The sequence below is a fragment of the Semicossyphus pulcher genome, unplaced genomic scaffold, assembly GCF_022749685.1.
Source record: "Semicossyphus pulcher isolate SPU_LCO1_2020_fin unplaced genomic scaffold, fSemPul1.0.p SCAF_18, whole genome shotgun sequence".
NCBI classification, from domain to species: domain Eukaryota; kingdom Metazoa; phylum Chordata; class Actinopteri; order Labriformes; family Labridae; genus Semicossyphus; species Semicossyphus pulcher.
This window is the reverse complement of record NW_027211691.1, coordinates 20,922,018-20,942,103: the sequence shown is the minus strand read 5'-3', so window position 1 is coordinate 20,942,103 and position 20,086 is coordinate 20,922,018. Positions and strand designations below refer to the sequence as shown.

Genomic DNA, 20,086 nt, shown 5'->3' with positions numbered 1-20,086 from the left:
TTTGTTCTTCCCTTCTTTGCCCTGGGTTTTAATTAATTGTTACTCCCCTCATCCCCTAGCCCATTCAGGGGAACGTAACAATGGGTTTTAAATAAAATATCTTGGGTTGGAAATGTAACAGGCAAGAAGGCACCGTTGTTCATGGCATGTAGCGCTGCCTGCTACTCCTTCCTGGAGAGAGATACACGCAGGTTTGTTTCTTTTTAACGTGTTTTAAACGTGGTAGTTTGTGTTAATTTTCCTTCAAAACTCATAAAAATGTGATTAACAATCTGTTTTTTTGTTGAATTGAGCGTGAATTTGTGATTAGGATGAACAACAGTTTTTGGAGGGAAACAAGTGTTAGCTTAAGAAGCTAACGTTAACTCGCAAACGCAAAAGAGAAATTGGTCAAACTCTGGTCAAAACAAAGATAAAATGACAATATTTTCAGATAAACAGCAAGTTAGCTAAAGTGGTTTAACCTCACTTTAGTCTGTAATATGACTATGAGCATTACATAAGACACATTAGAGGACGTACAAAGCCGTGGAAATACAGCATGCACACATAAAGTCATTATGTGAGATATCCTTCCTAACAGCCCACATGGGAAGTTTCACAATCCGCTCTCCTCCTCCGCAGAGCCGCACGGATACAAAATGACTTGTCAGCTCATCCTCCATTAATTATCATCAAGGAGTTACCTCTGTGTACACTTGACATCACATTTTGGATCCCGGCGTCCTGAGACCAAATTAATTTCAATCAACCTTGACACGCCGCTGCTGCAGACCGGGGATGACAGAGTCGGCTGTCAGGAAGAAAACGGCAGCGGAGTGTAAATATTTTCATCAGGTTGAAAATTAACTAAAAGAATAATAAGGATAATGACTAAATAAAGAGGTCTGACATTTCCCTGAGATTCACCCCGCGAGGTTGATCACAGATGTTCCCACATGAGCCGTTTATCACCTGGAGGATCTGCTCAGCGTAAGCTGCCACCTCCACCATGTGGAGCACATCACGGCCTTGTAAAACCCTGACACTCTAATCCCACATGTGATTAGACTAAGAGGAGAAGAGCTGCTCTGTTTAAACAGAGAGGAAAAATGTTGCAAACATGTCATAAAGTTTAAGACGAAGAAGTTGCTCTCCTCTGAAAGTTGGCGGAGATTTACGGGCAAAGCAACAGATGGTAAAATCAGGGTGGCTGGCTTGAGAGAGGCTTACCAAAGCATTCTGACAGAAAGGCCAAAAGGATTCTCATGCTTCTATAAACGACTGAAGTCTTTCCTGAAAACAAAGCATGTGCGTATGTGTTTGTGTGTGTGTGTAGGGCGACTAAGCCAAGCCAGATGTTGGTGTCTTTTGGAATCGGTGGCGTTCACCTCACTGTCTCCGTTGCCTGAACTCTGCCTCTGCCCTAGTGTCAACCCAGGAGCTGCCGGGTCATCCGTTAGTGTTTGGTTTCACTCTGACACCGCTCGGCTAACACATGAAAGCCCGCTCACCTCAGGGGAGAGGCCGCATGCCTGGTTGACAGCAGAAGAAGTTGCAAAGACACATTTTTTTCTCGCCATGTGTTGTGTTATTTATCAGCTGTCCGGCCAGCATGCATGGCTTTGTAGGTTTGTAGGTCAAAGGCCCTTTAAGGCGTCTAAATTTAAAGCTCTAATTCATAAGAATTTTGTAATTAACAATGGATCCAAAGACTATTTGCCATATGAAACAGTTTCACAGAGAATTCTTTGTACCCGACCCTGCAGTTTAAATGTGTTTAAGCTCATTGTTGTGGTTTTTACGGCCCGCAATGTTCCTTTGATTCACTCTTATCGTGTCAATTTCAACCCACTCTAGGCTACCTGCCCAGCATTTAACAGCAGAGTAATAAAGTTAGACACTAGCGTTTGAAGCTAGAGCTGAATTTAACTGCTTAAGAGTCAGATATTTTCTTCTGGAGGGTGCGGAGACAAGCAGAGTTAAGACAAGAATGAATGTTGGACTTGCATTAGACAGACAAAGTCGACAGAAATACAACTTTATGTCAATGTTGCTCCGTATCTGCAGGAGGTGTAAAAGGCAAATGTTTAACAGCACATTTGAGAGGCGACATTGTTAGCAGAGCCGTCTTAGGGGGAGTGTGAGGCCCTGTGCAAACCTAAAGTGCATGGCCCTGCTCATTAACATGCATGCCTGCTAGCTTCGCACACCTGACAAATTTATCCAGCGATCCTCTCAGTGACTTATTAAATTCTTCCTTATTAAATTATTTTCTTTTCTCAGCACCCGAATAGTGTTTACAAAATCTGTCGCGCTCTCGTGCGTCAGACATTGTTTCCCCTTCTCCTTCGTGCTTGCAGTGAGAAGCGAGATGGAGCGCGCACCACGTAACGACGCAATATCGGAAATGAAAAAAACAGGAATAATTTGTTAGGTTAGATTTTATTATAGAATATTATATTATATTATTAGTAAAAAATAAAAAAAATTCAGGATGTGAAGCCAGGGTTGCCAGGTCCAGCGGTTTTTCCTTGGAATTGCCTCGGGCCCCGTGCAAGCTCCTTTAGAAGCGTGAGGGCCTGTGTGGTTGCACACTTCGCACAAAAATGAAAACTTCCAGGTTACAGACTTTGACATCCTGCACATTTACAACAACAAATTGGATGTGCTTGTTTTTGCTTTTTGATCCACAAACAGACTGAAAACATTTTGGCTAAAGCTTCGGCTTGTTTCCTTCCTGTCTGTCGTCCTGCTGCTCATGCTTTTTGTGAACCCAAAGCCAGACAAGATTATGGATACTGGATAATTCTGCAAAACCCTGGAGCTGCTTATCATAACTTAAAGGAGATGAGGGCCAAATCTACAAAAAAAAAACATCCATCCATCCATCATCTTCCGCTTATCCGGGACCAGGTTGCGGTGGCAGCAGACTAAGCAAGGTGACCAAGGCGTTCCTCTCCCCAGCAACGTTTTCCAGTTCCTCCTGGGGGATTCCAAGGCGTTCCCAGGCCAGACAGGATATATAATCCCCCAGACTGGGTTATATAATCCCAAATCTACAAAAAAGACAAGACTAAATTGTTATAAATTGGAGTTTTCCTGGGCGTACAAATGTTCACTTTATAACTGAATATACTTTACGTTTAGATGTAAGACATATAGATCTTTTCGCCTGTAAATAAACACATTTACACTCATATAATGTTGCATCTGCTTTAACTATATAAATACAGAACTACAACACTTAATGTTGCCAACTACGTGAGCTAAAGATACTCTGTTTAGCCCACTTTGTTAGTCAAAGTCAGTCATACTCATTAGCTTCTCTGACCTCTGCGCTCCATGCCTGCAACCTATGCGTACAATATGTTCTGTTGCAAGTCAGTTACACACACACACACACACACACACACACTCCTCTAAACTTATTGTGGTATATGCAGAGTCATTTGTATGGATGCATTCAGTGAGATAGTTAATCTGTAAGCGCCTGCCGGAGAAAGCAATTAACCTCACGGACCACCGGGGAGTTCGTGTGAGCGAAGGAGCGTCTCTCCGCCGTTTAAATATACACCAGAGGGACTCACTCGCTCACATTCACCCAATATATTATTCATCATCAGCACTTTAAACGGCCTCTTCATGAAGACAGCAGGACAGGACTGACTCCCTTTTACATACACAGATGCACACACAGGTATTTATTTCCATACCCAGACTGGCTGATCCCCGTGGCTCTGGAGTTTCGGATCGCCCTTGACGCAGAAATGATTAAGGTCATGCTACAGAACAAGAAAATTAAAAGCTGCATTCCTGGTGATCAGGGAATATCAGACACAGGAGGGAACTATGCAGAGTCCTTGCCAAGTCTGGGAAAGGGAGATACAGCGTGTCCAGCTTGATTATTTTCACTGCCAGTTAAGATTTCGGCCAAAAATATCCTATAGAAAGAAAGTTTTCTTACAGAAGCAATTTTCTTTAACAGACTTTTCTTCATCATTAACATAGAAAATCTCAGGACTGCAGAGCTTGGTGGTTAACTTTATTTTTGTTCGTCAGACGGACACAACTTTCCACAAGCTGTTCAATATGAATCCCACTTTGTGTTTGTGGCCACTGACCTGCCAGCCCATTCCCTCATGCATCAGTAATCTCTCTAATGAGGAGAAAAACACCGGCACAGATGGACGAGGGAGGGGAGGAGATTGCGACAGATGAGCGGATGCGCGAGAAAGGGAGTAGAGGAGATGGAGAGTTCATGGTGAGAAAATGAGACTTGAACAACCAGGTTCTATGAACCCAAAGAGTCAAATGCAGCAGTTTTGGCAAGAAACTTCTGAGTATGCTGGATTTTTTGTCTCACTAACTTCTCTCAGAAGAGAAAGAAGAGGACAATCTCAAAATTTAAAAGTAATTTGAAACAATTAACCAAATTTTTAGCCATGCTACCTGCTTGGCTCTATTAGCCCTGTTCACACAACTGCCATTATCTTCTGACATCACGCTCAAGGTATGAAGTTCAAATGCTGTTATCAAAAGGGTATTGTACCCTGTGTTTCAGTTTGCAAATCATAAATGTAGTGAATCTAAAAAAAAGAGATTATTTAACTTTGATGAACAACTGAGAATACTATGGATGGTGACATTTCTGAGTCATATTTCAAGTTAAAACAACACATTTATTAACCTATAAGATCCCGTAAGACATCAGCTAACGTTAGCATTCAACAACTTCCTGGCTAACGTTGCAGTTTGATAGTGTTCATCAATACATTAAGAAAGGCATTCCTTGCTTACTGTAATGTTAACTAGGAAGTGGTTGAATGCTGATGTTAGCTGTTGTCTAATGGTGGCTAATGTAAGCTGCTGTATATCGGTGGCTAATGTTAGCTGTTGTATGATAGTGGCTAATGTTAGCTGTTGTCTAATGGTGGCTGATGTTAGCTGTTGTCTAATGGTGGCTAATGTTAGCTGTTGTATAACAGTAGCTAATGATAGCTGTTTTCTAACAGTGGCTGATGTTAGCTGTTGTATAACAGTAGCTAATGTTAGCTGTTTTCTAACAGTGGCTGATGTTAGCTGTTGTCTAACAGTAGCTAATGTTAGCTGTTTTCTAACGGTGGCTGATGTTAGCTGTTGTCTAACGGTGGCTGATGTAAGCTGTTGTCTAACGGTGGCTAATGTAAGCTGTTGTCTAACGGTGGCTAATGTAAGATGTTGTATAACGGTGGCTAATGTAAGCTGTTGTCTAACGGTGGCTAATGTAAGATGTTGTATAACGGTGGCTAATGTTAGCTGTTGTCTAACAGTGGCTGATGTTAGCTGTTGTATAACAGTCGCTAATGTTAGCTGTTGTATGGTAGTGGCTAATGTTAGCTGTTGTCTAACGGTGGCTAATGTTAGCTGTTGTCAATGGGTAGCCATCTTAACAGATATCTAAAGAATAGCCGTACAGTTTTGGACAGAAAAGCATGGCTCCATGAGGATGAATCACAATGACCTGTTGATTTCCTGACACTTTCTACACTGCAACCTTGAGGTTGACTTGTCTGGACAACTTTGGACGGATAACTTTTGGACTTTGAAATTGGGTACACAGGGTTCCCCTAAAGCTGAATCATAACCTCCATCCCTTGACTGTTCATCAAGTGCCATCTTAAGGTTAAAAAAAAATACATTTTCTCTTATTACTTACTTATTCTTACTTATACCCCTATAACAGCAGCATGTTAGCATTGTTAATGTGTGCATGATAGCACACCGATGTAAGCCTTTCACCTCAACGAGCTGTTAGCATGGCTGTAGACTCTAGTCTGATTTGAGAGCCAACTATCCATTTTAAAATTATTTATGACCGTAAACTTCATGATCGTAGTGGCTCATTTGTTAAACCTATAGCTTACAGGCTCCTGTGAGTTGACTGGGTTTTGAACATTGAACGCAACTACAAATGTGGAACATTTCAAAATATTTAGATTTTTTAAGAGGAATGGAGGCACGGGGTAGAGTTACACGTCTCTTTCATCTCCAAAGGGACATTTTAAAAGCAAACGTCATCTTGAATCTCACCAGCTGAATGATGTAGCCCCACACTTTTAACTTGAAAACAGGCACCAAAGAGACCATTCAGTTTCCTGTCACTTGATGTCATCCAATAGTTCATGCCCGTGGTTAAAAGTTTTTGGCATAAAAGGAAACAGACGGATTTAAACTGTCTTTTAAATATGGCCAGACCAATAAAAATGACTTAGCAAATGTTGTAGAAAACCAAACTTTAATATAACTTTGATCTTTTAAGTTTCAGTGGTAGAGTGTAACTTGTCTTAGACAAAAACATCTAGACTGAAGTCATTTTGCATGCACAATGAATTTAATTTCCATATTTAGACTATTTAACGTGATTTATTACCAGAAGAAACCCACAACCTGCATTAAAAAAAATCAAACTTTCTTCACAGTCCATAAATCCGCTGTCGAGTACCACTGTAAGACAAAAAGTGGAGGACTGCAGCATCAAACCTGACCACATGGTCTAAACATTTCCCTGTAGACAAGAGGCCTTGGCTCTTACAGTAACATCCGCTTCTGATTAAAGCGAGCCTGTCTCCGGCTTTGTCCTTTTTAAGTCAACATCGGAGCAGACTGGGGCCAGGTTTGGGTTAGGAGGGTGTTCACCTCGACCACATATCACTGCGACTGATGTGTCTGTTAACATTACGCCATGTTGCTTTTTTTTCAGCTCGCAAAAACAGATGATGAAGACACATTTAGAGAATTAAGTTGAATACTTTCTAGGAGTAATATTAGACATATTGGTTTGTTTGTTTTAACAGTTGTTCTTTTGGAATCATCGGACATTTCTGTTGGGTTGAAGAAACTTCCTGGCAGGCCAGTGATTGTTTGAGTGACCTCCAAACAGAAAAAACCTCAGAAAGCAAATAAACTCACAACAGATGCCAGTGGTGGTGGATGATGGCTTTCTGTTTTGCCACATACACTGGCATCCAAGTCTTGCAGTCAATCTAACTACATGGCACCTTTTGTGTTCATCTTTTCAACATATTATCTGAATTCTGAAATTCTTCGGTTAATTAATTTATGTTGACTTAGGTATCCAATTTCTGCCAAACTTCAATAAATTGGATTTTTGTGTATACATGAAGGATTAATGTGTAGTATTTGTTAACCTGCAGATACCATAAGATACACAGTGAAGCTTTTAGCATCTTAGAAGTTGGTGGGAACCCAAAACAGAGCTTAATCAACAGACCAAATGCGACTCCAAACTAAGGCTAACTTTTCTCATTGTTGGTTTGGTGGGTAAATAGGTAGCATTTTGCCAACAAGTTCGCTAAACCATCTTTGATAATTTGTGACAAGTGTGCTCAGAGCTTGTTGTCCCCCCCAAGAGACAAAACAATTCAATTATTGTAGGGTTAAATGTTTAAATGATCGGTAAGAACTGCCAAGGCTTTTCACTGAAATTGGTTAAAACTGCATTAAATGAAAAACACACGGCCACCGCACCTAAATTGCCTATTTGCAACCTGAACAAACAAAGCAACATTAGCATTCAAGTGTGTTTTTTGAGTGTCTTTTCATTACAGGTAAGTCAAGTTTATTACTGATAACTGATCTTGACTTCTGCAGATTGCTTGACTCTTTCGATGATGTCTTTTTTTTCTTAGTTGGATTTGACTAGTCTTGCCGGAGAGTAAGGCTAGTACTTTCTAATTTGTGCTGTTGATCTTAGTGATAAATGTGTGTTGATTGTGGTTTGTGGACTTGTGTGTTGTTAGTGAACTGTGGGTGGTTAGAAAAAAACTCTGGTAGCCTAAATGTGGCTAAACTTCATCTTTTAGTGACTGAGCCCACTCAAGAAGAACTTAGCAAGCTCTCAACAATAACTGCTAAACCTAGCTTAAACAGCTAACTTTCTTTGTCTGCCATTGGTACTTGCAAGTAGCATAAATGACATTATCAAAGAAAAAGCTGCCAGATGTTGGAAGTTGGGTTTTAGAGAGAGAAATTTGCCAGCTGTACAACCAAAACAAAACTAAGTGAAGCTAGCTAAAGGCTTAGATGCTAACTTAAAGGAGCATTGCTGAGCTAAGGGGAACTTAGAACTCTACGTGGCTTTGTCGAGTCACACAATTCCTTTCACATTACATGCTGTGGTTTGTCTTTTAAGCTCCTTTAATCAATATTTTCTGTATTAACAGTGGTTTAAAGTTTTCAACACACTCACACACAAACCCCTGAGCTCAGTTTTTTTCCCCCGTTTCCTGCTCTGGTTCTCTGTCCCAATTTCTCTCTCTGATGTCTCTGAAACTCTTCAAATGCTGTGGGTCTTTTTTGATCTACAGCGTCAGACATCTGGAGCACTGCTCCGCTGAAACACCTGTTTTCAATTCAGGCAACCGACAGAAACATTCACAACCAGGCTATTTTTTTTCTCTCCCTCTCATTGACTCACTTTGTTATGTTTAATCCAGAGAGCGGCTCTTCTATAGGTAATAGATGGAAGAATAATTTCAACTTGATTAAGACCAATTGAGAGGAAAATACAGTGAAAGATTTTCTAGGTATTTTGTCTGTGATTTTGGCACCTTTGCTGCTGCTTTCAAATCGGTTCAGTATGTTTGAGATTAAATAGGATGAGTAACGTCTGAATGTTCAACTTTTACCCTTTTGCTTAACGGGAAATAATAGCTGTTCACTTGATTGTCATGAAAGGTAGGTCCACCGATGTCAAGAAATTAATGTAACATGAGAGGTCAAATGATGTGGCTGGACGGGAATGCTTTACCTGCACATTAGGCCGAATTAAATACATATACTGTACAAAATTGTAAAGCTGTTTATATGGTAATATTCTCTGATTGTTGTAGATTCACAATGTAAATATTTGGTCTTATTTTCTGCCCTTAAAGTTGACGTTTTTTGGAAGGAAACCAACAAAGCAACAGCTTTTACAAACTACAGTGTAAACTTTCTTATGGCAAAATAAATGTACATTTTATTTGGTGTTGAACAATAATGCATGCATTGAAGTTCCACTAGACATGTGCTGGGAGTCCAGCCACAGGAAAAACAAAAAATCACTAAACATAATGAAGTGAAAATAAAGCTGAAGAATTTCAATGGCGGCTTCGCTGCCAAGTCCCTGAAACACTTAATTGTGCCTAATTGTTTAGAGGACAGAGCCCACACAGAGGCAATTAGGCCTGATATGCATGAGCAACTCTTCGCAGGGAGACCGAGTTAAAGAAAAGCAATGTTTGATGTTTGCACATCGCAGAATACTACGTTAAACTACACGTGTGCAAATAAACAGATAATAGAGGCTATGACTGCATGTATTTAAATATCTACTGGGTGCTTTATACTTTGAAATATTGACATATTTTCCTCATGTCTCACAGATGTATGCATTATATAGCGGAAATATAAAAGTTTATAAAAGCAAATAAATATAATCATGAAATACTAACTCCTGCTTATTGAAAGTTTACTACAAGACATTTGTGTATAGCATCTTCAGAGCATGACAGAAATAGTTTGACATTTTGGAAAATGTGATTTACTTTAAGGTGTTGGAGTGTAGCTCGGCACAAAGACTGCCTGGCTCTGTCCACAGGTTATAAAACCCGCCCAACAAGCATCTCATTTTATGTACCACTTTGTTTAATCTCGGTGGGTGGGTTTATTTCTTGCCTCTGAGAGGTTGGCGAGGCAACCAGCTCCAGTGGACTACAGGAAGTCTAGCCCAAGAAATATCCTGGAAAAGAACCCCCCAATAAAATTGTAAAAGTTCTTAAACTGCAGATGTTTGTACGGCTTAAACAAACAAGACGTAATGTGTGGATTAGGGAGATTAAAAAATGGCTGGTAGGTGATTTTGTTACCTTTAAACAGAGCCAGGCAAACTGTTTCCCCCTGCTTCCAGTCTTTATGCTAAGCTAAGCTAACCTCCGATTGAAAGTTATTAATTCTGCCAGAAAAGTGTATCACGCAAAATATCAAACTATTTTTTAAAATGCCTTATCATATAATACAAAAAGGTTTACATACAGTACGGTATTAAACATATTTAACATATACGACTGCTACTTGTATGCAAAAGTAGGCATGCCGATGTTTGTGTATACATTTATATAAGCACCACTGCACATGTACACACACACACTCATACATAATGTACAGACTCACACACACACACACACACACACACACACACACACACACACACATTCCATTTAGAATTGGTCACTGCTCAACCAGCCGAAGTACTTCAAGCAAAAGCAGTACTTACAGTATATATCATACTAAAAGAAATTTCACAATAAAAGTCTAACAATAATATGACAAAATAAATGTAACAGATGAATAACATTGTTGTTCATCGACCAGTATCCTTCCTTCATTTGGTACATTTCTTGAATCTGCTCTGCAATTCAATATTGTGCAAAACTGTATTTTTTTCACAAAGTGTATTAATGACGTTGTCGCCGTCCCGTCTCGGATCACACGGCAACCCAGAGGATTGAAATGTTAGTGCCGCCCTCGTGTGTTATCTGGTTAACTCGTCCGCGGATGCAGTCCAGAGTCACAAAGACAGCTGTACCGTTCTGGACTTGAAATGAGGCCCTCAGCCCGATACTGGCCCACTGGCTTCCTTCAGGCATATGTCCAGACACCTGCTGAGCCACAGGACCTGCCTGCCCGCCCTGACCCCCCGCCTGCTGCAAAGTAAGTTTCACTATATTGCAAGAGTGGATCAGCTTCAGGTTAAGGGCAATGTTCACCGTCCCTTTCTCGTGGAATATAAAGTTCTTCCGGCTGTTTGGTTCTCCTGTGCGGGCCAAATGAACCTGCGGCGTGTCCGAGCTGATCTGCTGGAAAAACAGCGGTTTATTCCTGACTGCTCCAGAGGGCAGACCAGTCCTGGACACAGTAGCAGTGAGAGCTGACGAAACTGCTGAAGGAATCCAGATAAGGCTCAGCATACTGATCCCAGTGTTGTCCCCAAAGTAGCGGATGTTGCACTGGGACGGAGATTGGATCTCAAAGCTAAGCGTGTCCTCGCTGTTCACACTCACAGCACCTGAAAGAGTGATGGAGGTGTCCCTGTAGTGGACGCCTGTCTTAAAGGCTTGCATCGCCTCCTGGCCTGTGCCGTTGTGGTTAGTGTACGCAATCAGGGAGAAACCCTCTCGAATGCAGGTTTGGCCCATAGAGTACAACGCCTGTTGGAAGACAAACTTTACAACCCCGCTTTCTGTGAAGCGTACACCGCGGTTGTCATGGGTCAGAATGATCATGTACGGGTCGGACACCGAGGTCATGCGGAAAGTTGGACGGTAGCTCGTCTGGTAGTGCGCCAACAGGGACATCTGAGCAGTCATGGCTACGGCACCGGTGTCATGCGACAACCAAAGCAGGCTGAAAGAGGGAGTGGTGATATCGTAGATGTGAAGATCCTTGCTCTGGTTGCAGTGTTGATTAGGACTCTTCAGCAGCAGCGTGAAGGTGTGGTTCGGCTCCACCTCGACTCCACTGCTGACGCTGACGCCCTGGAAGTACTTCCCATCCGGCTGTTCGATGCGGACACCACTGAGGTCCTGCCCCTCCTCCTCCTGACTACCATTGAGCCTCATCCCCACCTGAAGGAAGTTCCTGCAGCTGTGCTTTAACGCAAAGTTATGATCCAACCACACCAGACCGTGCTGCAGGAACCTCACCTGCCCCGCCTCGTTGGACAACAGCTCAGTGGTCTCTTTGCCTCGGATGTTTAGTTGAAGCCCAGGATAGATGTGGGTGCCAGGAGTCCGGGCTGAGGGAACTGCCACATTGGCGACCCAGGATTGGGAGAGCCGACTCTCTGAGGGCTGGCCGCAGACAGCGTCGCTGATAGGAGTGCAGGAAACAGCGACAGGCTCTCCGTCACAATCAGAACAAGCCTGACACTCCTGCAGCTCCTGGTTGTAGAAGTAGTCGTGACCACACAGACCCATCACTGCTGCTCTCTCGGAAACTCCCAGACATCTGAACCCCCCTGTGTGGAAAAGAAGAAACCAAGGAGTAAAAACAGGGTAGACATAATGATAGTTTTGTCTTCCTGTGTTTCTGCAATAAGTTGAACTCACCTGGAGTATTAAGGCACTTCACCTGCTCTCCACAAATGTTTGGTAATTCAAGGCATTCGTCTCTGTCCTGCAATTCAAACAAATGTATATTATTTTCATGAAGCATCACATTTTGGTTTGCAATGGGTTGGTTTCTTGCCTGTCTGGTTCTTGCCTAACAGATGATAAATATATAGGACATATATCCATCATATGCAAACAGATGAAAATTTAAAATACAGACATATAAAACAATAGGAATAATTTGAAAGACAATACCTGGCACATCCTGTCTGCAGTCGGAGAACACTGTGAGATCAGAAAGAAGCCTGGTGGACACATGGCGCACTTCTCACACTGAGGCGGGTCCTTTTGAAAATCACAGTACTCCTCCTGCCCACAGGGTGAAGGGCATCCCAGCAGGGGTTGAGGAAAATGGGCCTCTCCGACTACATCCATCGCCTTTTCGTTCATGTCCATTTTGTGCACGGTGTGAGACTTCTGCAGGTGGCTGCGGGCCTGGCTCTGCAGACCCGCCATGTGGCTCTCGAAGTAGCTCTGCAGCTCGCCCTGCAGGCCCTGGAAGGAGACCTGTTTGACGGTGTCTGAGAGGAGGCCGTACTGCGCCTTCACCACATCCATCTGCTCGTACATGCGGCGCTGCTGCTCCAGGATCTCCCTCTGCTGGGACAGAAGCGCCTCCTGTTGGTCCGCGAGCTTCTGCTGCAGGTCTCGAATGACCACTTGCTGGGCTCGCATGGCCTCCACCAGCTTCTCCTGACCCTTGGCCAACTGGAGGTGCAAGATGAGGGCGTCTTCTGAGGGAACTTCATTCTCCCCTAAGAGGTAAATAGTGCAGAATTACAAACGGGATCAGACAGCCAATGCTTACTTTTTACTTAAAGCTTCTGTGAGTTTTTCGCTGGTTATGAAACAGAATGAAATTAATTCTGAAGACTCTATATGACCTACAAAAGCAAACCAGACCATCAGCGCAAACATTTATTATTTCTATATAGTTATTTTTTATGCCTGAAACCGCTGAGGGGGGGTCGGTGTCAGACGAAGCGATTAACTGCTTTTTTTTACATTTTCCAGGGCAAAAAAATTAAAGTGAGCGATACATCTGAGTGTTAAAGAAAACAGGATGAGTTGAGCACTTAAGCATGTACAGGACAAAATCTGCGACGAGATAACTTGCTGCTGTATCGCCCCAATTTCCCAGTTTGGGATCAATAAAGTCCATCCATCTATCTAGATAAGAGGTAAGTCTTTGTCCACAGGGGGCGCCAAAATCAACACAAACCGAAAGTTCCTCACAGGAGCTTTAAGTTTTTCTATACCAATACCAATCTAAGAAATGCCTCTAATACTGCTTTAAATGTGGTATTAGGTATTAGCAAGGACACCAGTCAATGCACTGATGCGTTACCATAATCATAACCATAACTTTCTTCTATGAAACAATGGCCTACACAGCAAAAATATGGCCGCCAATACCAAATCTTTTTGTAGAGCTGCAAAGAAGAACAGCAAACGACAACATGCGGCTGCTAGCTTAGAGCGTAACGTTAGCAAAATGTCAGCAATCAGTGTTTTCCAACCACACATTTTAAGGTTGTGTTTTTATCTGAATTCAAAGTTAAGATTATTAACTTTAACTGATAACCAAAAAACCCGAACTCTATCAAAGAAAAACAGGGTTTTTTTTGCGCTAACAAGCTGCAGCTAAAGTTAGCTGTGCTTGTGTTTAGGTTACGATTCGTTGGGTGAGCTGAATCAGACCAAACAAACATGATAGCAGTGATATCAGATCTGTACAGGTTTAGTCTTATTGCTGCTGTTCGACGATAACACATGATTTTTTATCTGACTAGTACCAGAGAGGTATTCAGCATACACCAATGTCAATATCTGAATTGCTATAGGGATGGAAAAAATCTGCACGTCTCTTTTAATACCAGCATCGGATGAAGCGATTAAATGAGATGAAAGCTGGTTCAGAAGCCTGAAATTCAGCAACAATGTGTGAACACTCAGTGAACCCTTCCAACCGGTCTAGCCATGGCAATGAACGTTTCCTATATGGACCAACATCAAAGCATTTTCTGCACAATTGAATCCGAGACATTTTTCCAGTTCAGCTGCTCTGGTTGCTCTGCAGATATCATTTTGGGCTGAAGGTCAACAAAGTCTTATTTTGCTTTTTTAGACCATAATCGCCTTTGAGGTCATGACTGATGGCAAAAGATGGTTTAAGTCAATGATTAAAGAGTATTATTCTATTGGTCAGACATGCTGCTTTAAGAGAATAAAGTCATTCATTAACTTCCTTTGAAGATTACTCAACTGGAACGTCTACAGTGGTTTGACTGGTGCAGGAAGGACATTTCGCAGAAGTTAATCATGTTCATGTAATCATCCTAACACAATTTTTTACAACATGATGATGATAGCAGACCTGGCTTGATGTCACATGTGAGCTGGACACCCAAAGGCGCGCTGCCAAGTTCCGGCGGCGGATATCCCAGCTCCGGAAAATCTCCCAGAAACTGCGCGGCTCTGTCGGACAGATGGAGAGGAGGCTGGCTGGCGGAGGATGAGGAGACGCTCTCCTCTGAACCAGTCAGACATCCTTCTCCCACACAGGACTTTAGTCGAGCTTTTGGCCGTATCCTGAGCGGCAGTCTGCACTCGATCCCTCTACACTCTCGGGTGTCATTTGTGGGCTGAAATTGTTTCACAAGAGCGGCGCATTCCCCATCCGTGCACCCTGCAGGGTAAACTTCAGACGCTCGTATCCGTGTGCCGCTGCTGCTGTCACCGTGCCGCCCGCGCAGAGGCTGCACAGCCGGATAGGTCTCTGCTCTTGGAAAGCTCTGGTACGCATGATGCTGGCTGGCGACAATGTGCGCAGCTCTTCCCTGTGTGTTCGGGTTAAACTGCCGCGGAGGTCTGGAGGATCTGCTCCCCGGACAGTGCGCTCCGGTGCACGGTCTTGGATCGCCGGTTTCCGCGCCGAAGCAGTGCGTCCCCCGGCAGATCTCTGCGACAGCTTGCAGTGATACCAGAGACAGGAGAAGCAACAGAGCTGGTGATACCAAAACCATTTTGCGTCAGTTGGGCTATCTCTCTCCCTGCAAAAGAAGAAAAATGCGCGTTAATCTTCTGATTCCCAAAAGATAAATCCGGAAAAATCTCAGAAAATGTCCAAAACTGGAAAAACCAACAAGTCCATCACTGATCTTCTCCTCTCTGTCACAACTCAAACTTTATAACACTTGACACAGAGGCTCCTGATCTGCATTTACCGTCAGCTCCAGGCTTTGGTGAGACTGGCTTTCCAGACTGTCAGTATAAGGAATAAAAACATCAGACACATGCATTACTGCTGGCTCTCCCCATGCCTGAGCCACTCTGAGGGCTCCTGCACTACAATGTCAGTATGTGGCATTCCTAAGACTTAATTAGCATCAGGTTTCCCCGGCCACACATTAACCCTTCACCTACCCTGCTCTGCATACACAGGAATCCCCCAGTTAGGAGAAAGAAGGCAGAAAGAAACATTTTGTAGATAAAAACAAAGAAATACTTGCATTTATTTTCATGTTCAAAGAGAAAACAATGGGGCCATTTGTGTTAAAGTCCCTCCATCTTTCTCCTCATGAATGTCACTTGTCAATTTCCTCTCTGTTGACTTTCCTCTGACCTTATGGCCATCCAAGTCGCAAGAAATGTGCCACTGCTTTTTGTTTAACACATCCTGACTGTTGAGACAGCTGCAGTGTCCTCCACCTTATACCGGCCCTGTCAACACCGAGCGCCCCTCTTTATAGACAGAGCCAACAGAGGTCAGACTTTTGTTGAAGGGACCTGTGGCACAAGGCAGGAATGTGAGACCCACAGCTGGTTTTTGGACGCTCTCCTGCTCTCTCATTTTAGTGATTCAGAAAAGACCACATGTCTGGTGGGAGGTGATGTGTGGTCAGATGTTTGTATACTTTAATCTTCTGTTTGTTTGGTGGGCTGGTATGGAAGGCAAATTTGGATTGGAAAAAGATTCTAAGTAGACACAATTACATTTTTAAAAGATGAAATATTATAACTATAAAATAGAATCATGTAATTTAAACTCAGTAACTCCATATTTTAACTTTTAATTTAAAAAGTTAAAATATCTGCCTGAAAAAATCTGCCTGTTGTTTTTTACTAAAGCTTTGACTAACTCTCGTGCAATTTTGACTTATTATTTTTTATTAAATTTACCAATTATCTTATATTTAGGACAACTTTTCCTCAGTTTGTGCTGATTTTTACTCATAACATCGTAATTTTTGATTGAATCTCTTTTTGCTTGTTCTCTTACGTTTTTTGACTTACTCTTAAAATTTTTTAGATAATTATATCATATTTTTACTTATTTTATCATCATTTGTCTTAAAATTGTTAATTAATGTCTGAAAATTTTGCCTTACTTAAAAAGTATGACTTTAGATTTCAGCTGAGGCCTGTAGTTTCTCACAATGTTTAATTAATCTCTTAAGTTTCTTACTTACTCTCACTACATGTAATTATTATCTCATATTTAGACTCATTTGTGCTCAGTATCGCATAATCTTCATTTAATATCTTATATCTATATGTATCTATATTAAGGATCGACCGATTATCGACCGGGCCGATTATCGGCGCCGATATTCGGCATTTTGACGCATATCAGCATCGGCCTTTTTTTGTTTTTTTTTGTTTTTTTCTTGACGGCCGATAAGAGTGCAGAGTGCTCACACACACGGCAGAGAGGAGAAAAAGTTCATTTCTTTCCAAATTTTATTTAACTTTGTTTTATTTACTTAATAAAACTTCAGGAAGTTATTATTATTATTTTTTTAAATTTTCAGTTAACTTTATAAGAGATGCTGCTGACCCTGGGAACTCCCTGTGCTTTTTGTTTGTTTGTTTAATAAACATATGCTTAAAGGCATTTAAACAAAGTTAAGTGTTGGAGTTTGTATTATTCAAAATTTTGACGCCAATATTTTAACTTTTACTGCAAATGAATATCGGTTCCAAATATCGGTTATCGGCCTCCTTGACTACTAATAATCAGTATCGGCCCTGAAAAAATCATATCGGTCTATCTCTAATCTATATATATATATATATATATATGTCATGTAATACTTTTATTGTATTTTTTTTAATAACTTTAAATTATTCATTAAATAACATTACAACATTATCATTTACTCTCCCTAACTTTTGGCTCATAAATGTAACTGATTATCTTGTAATTTTAGTTTATTTGTATTTTAATCATCTAAATCTTTTTTTTTAAACATGGCAGAATTGGGCCTCCATATAAAAGCAACTTTGACTCATATTAAGAGGAAAAAAAACACAATTGCTGTTTTGTTTCTTTCTGTTGGCAAACAAATCCAGCCCAGCAAACCTAAATGAGTTGCATACATACACAAAGATCCCGCTAACTGTTGGTTGTTCTCTTGTCTAAACACTCAGAGTGGATCGGGGCTCCACAAAGAATAAAAGGCACTCGGGTTGGTAGCTTGAACCGCTCTCCACCACCCACTGAGTTCAGACGTGTTTGGCATGTACAGTACAGCAGAGTACAAACAGAGGGCACCACAACACTCCTGTACGCGTCGCTCCTCACATCATCATGGTGACAAATTGTCCTCGGCTGTACTGCGTTTGACAAATGCTTTATGGTTTTGCAAGGTGCCCACTGGTTTTGTCATTATCACCTCATTTTCATTTATTGAGGAGAAGCCCGGGAAAGGTATTCAGAGGTGTGCTGGAGCGCTCAGATTTAACATGACGGAGACTAATGGCTTTAAGGCATGCCCTCACACCTTACCATCTGGGGTCCTGGAGTACTTTAAATCCAAAACACAGCTCTTTGTCAAGTCAGACTCTGTTTTGCAACCTGTAACTGATTCAAATCGCAGCTAATACTTTGAAAGGAAGTGCTTGGTTATTCGTGGAATCACGTTGGGTCTCTGGTACCTGGTATCCACAAAAAAGCAAATAAGATCCTCCCTCTCTCTGCTGCCTTTCTCCTCAGCCATTAATCAGTGTCGCTATTTGAGAAATGTTCTCCAAGGCACCGTCGGGCTCGTGTTTAGGAGACGCTTGGAGCAAATGGGAACGCTGCCTTTGGGTGTCCATCTGTTTGTCAACCCCTCAGAGAGGGAGGAAATGAGCAGCGGTTGGGACACATGCCTGTACCCCGACTGTTTGTTTAATACATCACCACTCACGAAAGAATCTTGGACGCATTCAAGGTTATTTGGTTTTCCCCCGTGGTGCTCGGCTTCTCCGTTTGATGACAGGATTTTGCCACAAAGAGGGTGGTCTGGCTTCCCCTATGGAGCTGAGGCTGCTCTTGTGGGAGAAAATAGGAGACAGAAGGGCTAATTATAGCAAAATATTGCACAAAGGAAGTAATACTTTCCTTTTTAAAACAGATTAAGGAGCTGAAAATGAATTTTCGCAATAGGGGAAAGTTAATATACGCAGAAAAATGGAGTCTCTGCAGGCTGTAAAAAATAGATGTGAAATCTTGTTTTTCGGCCTCCCAGGTTGACTCAAGGAGAAATGCAAATAAATAGAGCTATCTGTGTCTGCACGGTCAGATAAGAGCCAGAGGCTATTCATAGCCTGACAGCTCGGCTCTCCTTGGTTCCCCCCTGAAGATAACTGACCTTGTTGCACCACACCAGGGTCTTGAGATATTCTTCCTGATTTTGAGCGAAGAGAAGAGAGTAAGTGAAAGCAGATTCTGTTTGTCTCAGCACGAGATGTGAGGTACAAATACTTTGTTACTGTACTTCATGTTTCCTGTTTTAATCATTTAACCAAAATATTTTTTATACAGGGCAAAATCACACCAGCCATGTGCACGGTATCTGTTTTCTACCCTCTAAATCTGTTCTCTTTACTCCTTTTAAAAGAGGCATTTGAGGGGTATTAGCATTTTTTATTTTGGTTCAAGTAATAATCTTGAAGATTTTCATTTAAATAAATGTCTGTTAAGTCTCTATCTATCGCCGAATGAGGTAACACAATGGTGATTGAGCCGATGGCCCACTGATGAAAGCTTTTGCATTTGCAGTGTTACAGACTGGCTGTCTGTGGCGACAGACAGAATAAAATCACAAGTGGAGCCCAGTTAGTGACGCGTTTTCCATCAGCCAGCAGTGGTTGGTCTGCCAGAGAGGGTAGGCGGAGATAAGCTTCTGTTCTCTGCAAGTGTTGCGAGTAAACAGTAATCTACTATGGCTGAACAAACAAAGAAAAGATGGATGACTACAGATACAACTTCAACAAGAAGTGAAAATCCAAAGAAAAAGAAACAAACTCGACGCTCAGATGAAGCAAACAGTCTGAAAAGGAAAGCGACTGAGTTACAACCGGAGCCAACCGTGGACGTCACACATGCAGCACTGTCTGGATATCTGGGAAGTGTGCTCCTGCGATTACCGTTTATCACCATAGGTGTCGCCAAAGAGAACGAAACTGAGATCTTCGAGATTACAACTTTAGAGGTGTATCAAGACTTAAGAAACTAGAGGGAAACTCGACCACGGTGAAGAGTCGTTTAATGAAAGCGTAATGACATGGATGTAATTGAACCAATCAACCTTCTCCTACTGATTTGACCAATATCCAATATTTTCAGTGGATCTATTTTTTTTGTTGAAGATTTTTCTCCCATTATACAGTGAGGTTCAGTTAGCTTTGCACAGAAACAGTTGCTAAAAGTTGTTTTTAGTTGTATACTGAGCGCATGTCAGAGTCTTTTTTACACTTACATCTGTACTCCTTCTTGAGGAAAGAATTAATGTACTTTTGCCACCTCTTTCTTAATCGCCTACAGGAGATGTATTTTAACTTAATCTTACATTTCTACAGTTTTAATGCAACTGTATTTTCAGATGTTTTTAGATGACTGGAGC

At 41.8% G+C, this 20,086-nt stretch overlaps 1 protein-coding gene across 1 annotated transcript; it reads right to left on the bottom strand.

Annotated features, from left to right (window-relative positions):
• Window positions 1–8,988: 8,988 nt before the first annotated feature.
• nell3 (NELL (neural EGFL like) family member 3) lies at window positions 8,989–15,220 on the bottom strand. Its single transcript, XM_069667063.1, has 4 exons — window positions 14,572–15,220; window positions 12,390–12,949; window positions 12,132–12,198; window positions 8,989–12,040 (listed from the first exon to the last, which is right to left on the bottom strand). Exons 1-4 carry the CDS (start codon window positions 15,218–15,220, stop codon window positions 10,509–10,511), a joined length of 2,808 nt encoding a protein of 935 aa, XP_069523164.1. The 3' UTR covers window positions 8,989–10,508.
• Window positions 15,221–20,086: the final 4,866 nt, after the last annotated feature.

What these genes read in the sequence shown, in the direction of transcription:
- nell3 (XM_069667063.1), bottom strand. Translation starts at nt 15,220, where the DNA reads ATGGTTTTGGTATCACCAGCTCTGTTGCTTCTCCTGTCTCTGGTATCA. An exon ending in CACATGTGACATCAAGCCAG is followed by an intron (nt 12,950 to 14,571) that starts GTCTGCTATCAT and finishes TTTACCTCTTAG; the next exon opens with GGGAGAATGAAGTTCCCTCA. An exon ending in CTGCAGACAGGATGTGCCAG is followed by an intron (nt 12,199 to 12,389) that starts GTATTGTCTTTC and finishes TTTGAATTGCAG; the next exon opens with GACAGAGACGAATGCCTTGA.